This window comes from Zerene cesonia, chromosome 11, assembly GCF_012273895.1.
Source record: "Zerene cesonia ecotype Mississippi chromosome 11, Zerene_cesonia_1.1, whole genome shotgun sequence".
Classification (NCBI taxonomy): domain Eukaryota; kingdom Metazoa; phylum Arthropoda; class Insecta; order Lepidoptera; family Pieridae; genus Zerene; species Zerene cesonia.
Genome location: NC_052112.1, coordinates 6654553 through 6656205, shown reverse-complemented (window position 1 = coordinate 6656205; position 1653 = coordinate 6654553). Strand labels below are relative to the sequence as shown.

The 1653-nt window shown below is 29.6% G+C and overlaps 2 protein-coding genes across 2 annotated transcripts in view; one reads left to right on the top strand and one right to left on the bottom strand.

The window, feature by feature from the left end:
• The window catches only part of LOC119829873 (probable multidrug resistance-associated protein lethal(2)03659), a 74358-nt gene extending 72711 nt beyond the window's left edge, over positions 1–1647 (bottom strand). Inside the window, exon 1 of the mRNA XM_038352571.1 lies at positions 1154–1647. Coding sequence (XP_038208499.1) covers positions 1154–1227 — 74 coding nt within the window. The 5' untranslated portion in view covers positions 1228–1647. The remainder of the gene's footprint in view (positions 1–1153) is intronic.
• Positions 1–1653, top strand: part of LOC119829890 (AP-3 complex subunit delta-like) — a 42737-nt gene that overhangs the window by 40599 nt on the left and 485 nt on the right. The window lies entirely within an intron of this gene.

Genomic DNA, 1653 nt, shown 5'->3' with positions numbered 1-1653 from the left:
ATGGGCTATCTAACACTGAAAGAATTTTTCAAATTGGACCAGTAGTTCCTGAGATTAGTGCGTTCAAACAAACAAACACACTCTTCAGCTTTATAATACTAGCATAGATACGTACCATCTCTAACAAATTACACAGCATCCATTTTACATACCTATATTTTTCTCAAATACATAATTTTTGTAATAACGGACCACTGAGCTGGTGGTTTGTCTGATGGTAAGCGATCACCACCGCCTATGAACATTTGCACAGGTAGTGCCGCTGCGAATGCATTGCTGCTTTTTAAGAAGTAAAGGATAAGGTAAGGACCGGGCAACCGGCTACCCCACTCACCGAATGAAATAGCAGTATTTATTATTCATCTTTTATGGGGATGTGGTACCTTCCCCGGTGCGATCTGGCCCAATTTGTACCAAAGCGTGCACAACTTCCATTTTTATTTATATTCCATTTATATTTTCATTTCTATTTAATCAATTTTTCTGTGCTATTGATAAGTTATATTCTTGTTTAATACGAATAAATACTCATAAATATATGTATGAAATAACCTGATATTTTCAATCATTAATATTAATTTTTTTATCCCTTAAAAAAAATCAGCATAAAAACGGCCTTCTACACGTATTTCCCCCCTTAAACTTATAGCTTACGTATTTTTTTATTATTATATAATAAAAAGCATGTATAAAATATACGAATTTTCGTTGAAATTAAAATTAATTGGTGAAATCGATAAATTATAACATTTTTTTTTTTAATCAATTAAATTAAAGATTGTTAAAATTGATGTTTTAAGAAATGCAAAAATAAATACTTATTAAATTTCTCCCGGAAACAAATTAATCTCCAAAGAAACAAATTAATTAAATTTTGATTATTATTTTTTACTAAAAAAGTGCCAAAATTATATTATATTATTTTTGAATAACTATTATGTATTATGAAAATTTTTTACTCAACAATAAATAATAAATATATATTCGTTAACTCCTCCTATTAACTGTTACGGTCATAGTTTAATTAAAGCTCAGCAAATTCATAAGCAAAACAATATTGATTTAAATTTGATTATAAAATTATGCAATTTTAATCACAATAAAGCATTCATATAGGGGAAAGCTCTAAAAATTATTAGAAATTTCAACTTACCATAAAAATAACTTTGAAAATATATTAGCCTTTTCATGTGGATTCTTCTCCCGAAGTATCACTTTTGATTCCATTATTATCTAATTTATTACGATAACAAAATCCACAAAATAAAACTAAACGTAAAATAAGTAAGCATTTGTCTCTTATAAACAGGATAATAAAAACAATTATTATGTATACAATGGTCAAAAGATAAAGCAACAAATACAATTTTCGAGGAATCACACATAAATCGGTCACACAATGCGCTAAAAATCTGAAGTGTACACGTTCTCTCTGTATAAATTATCACACACTTCACAAAAACCACGATAACACCGACGCAAATAGTTAAATATAATTCAATGACTTATTTTTAAGTACAGACATCGAAAAAGTAACAGGCCGGTTTAGAAAAAAGTATCACAGATGAAATATATAAATAGATGGGGACCAGCGGCCACAGCGCACTGGCGAATCTACGCCGGTCGCTCTTCCACTGACGGTATTGGCGGACG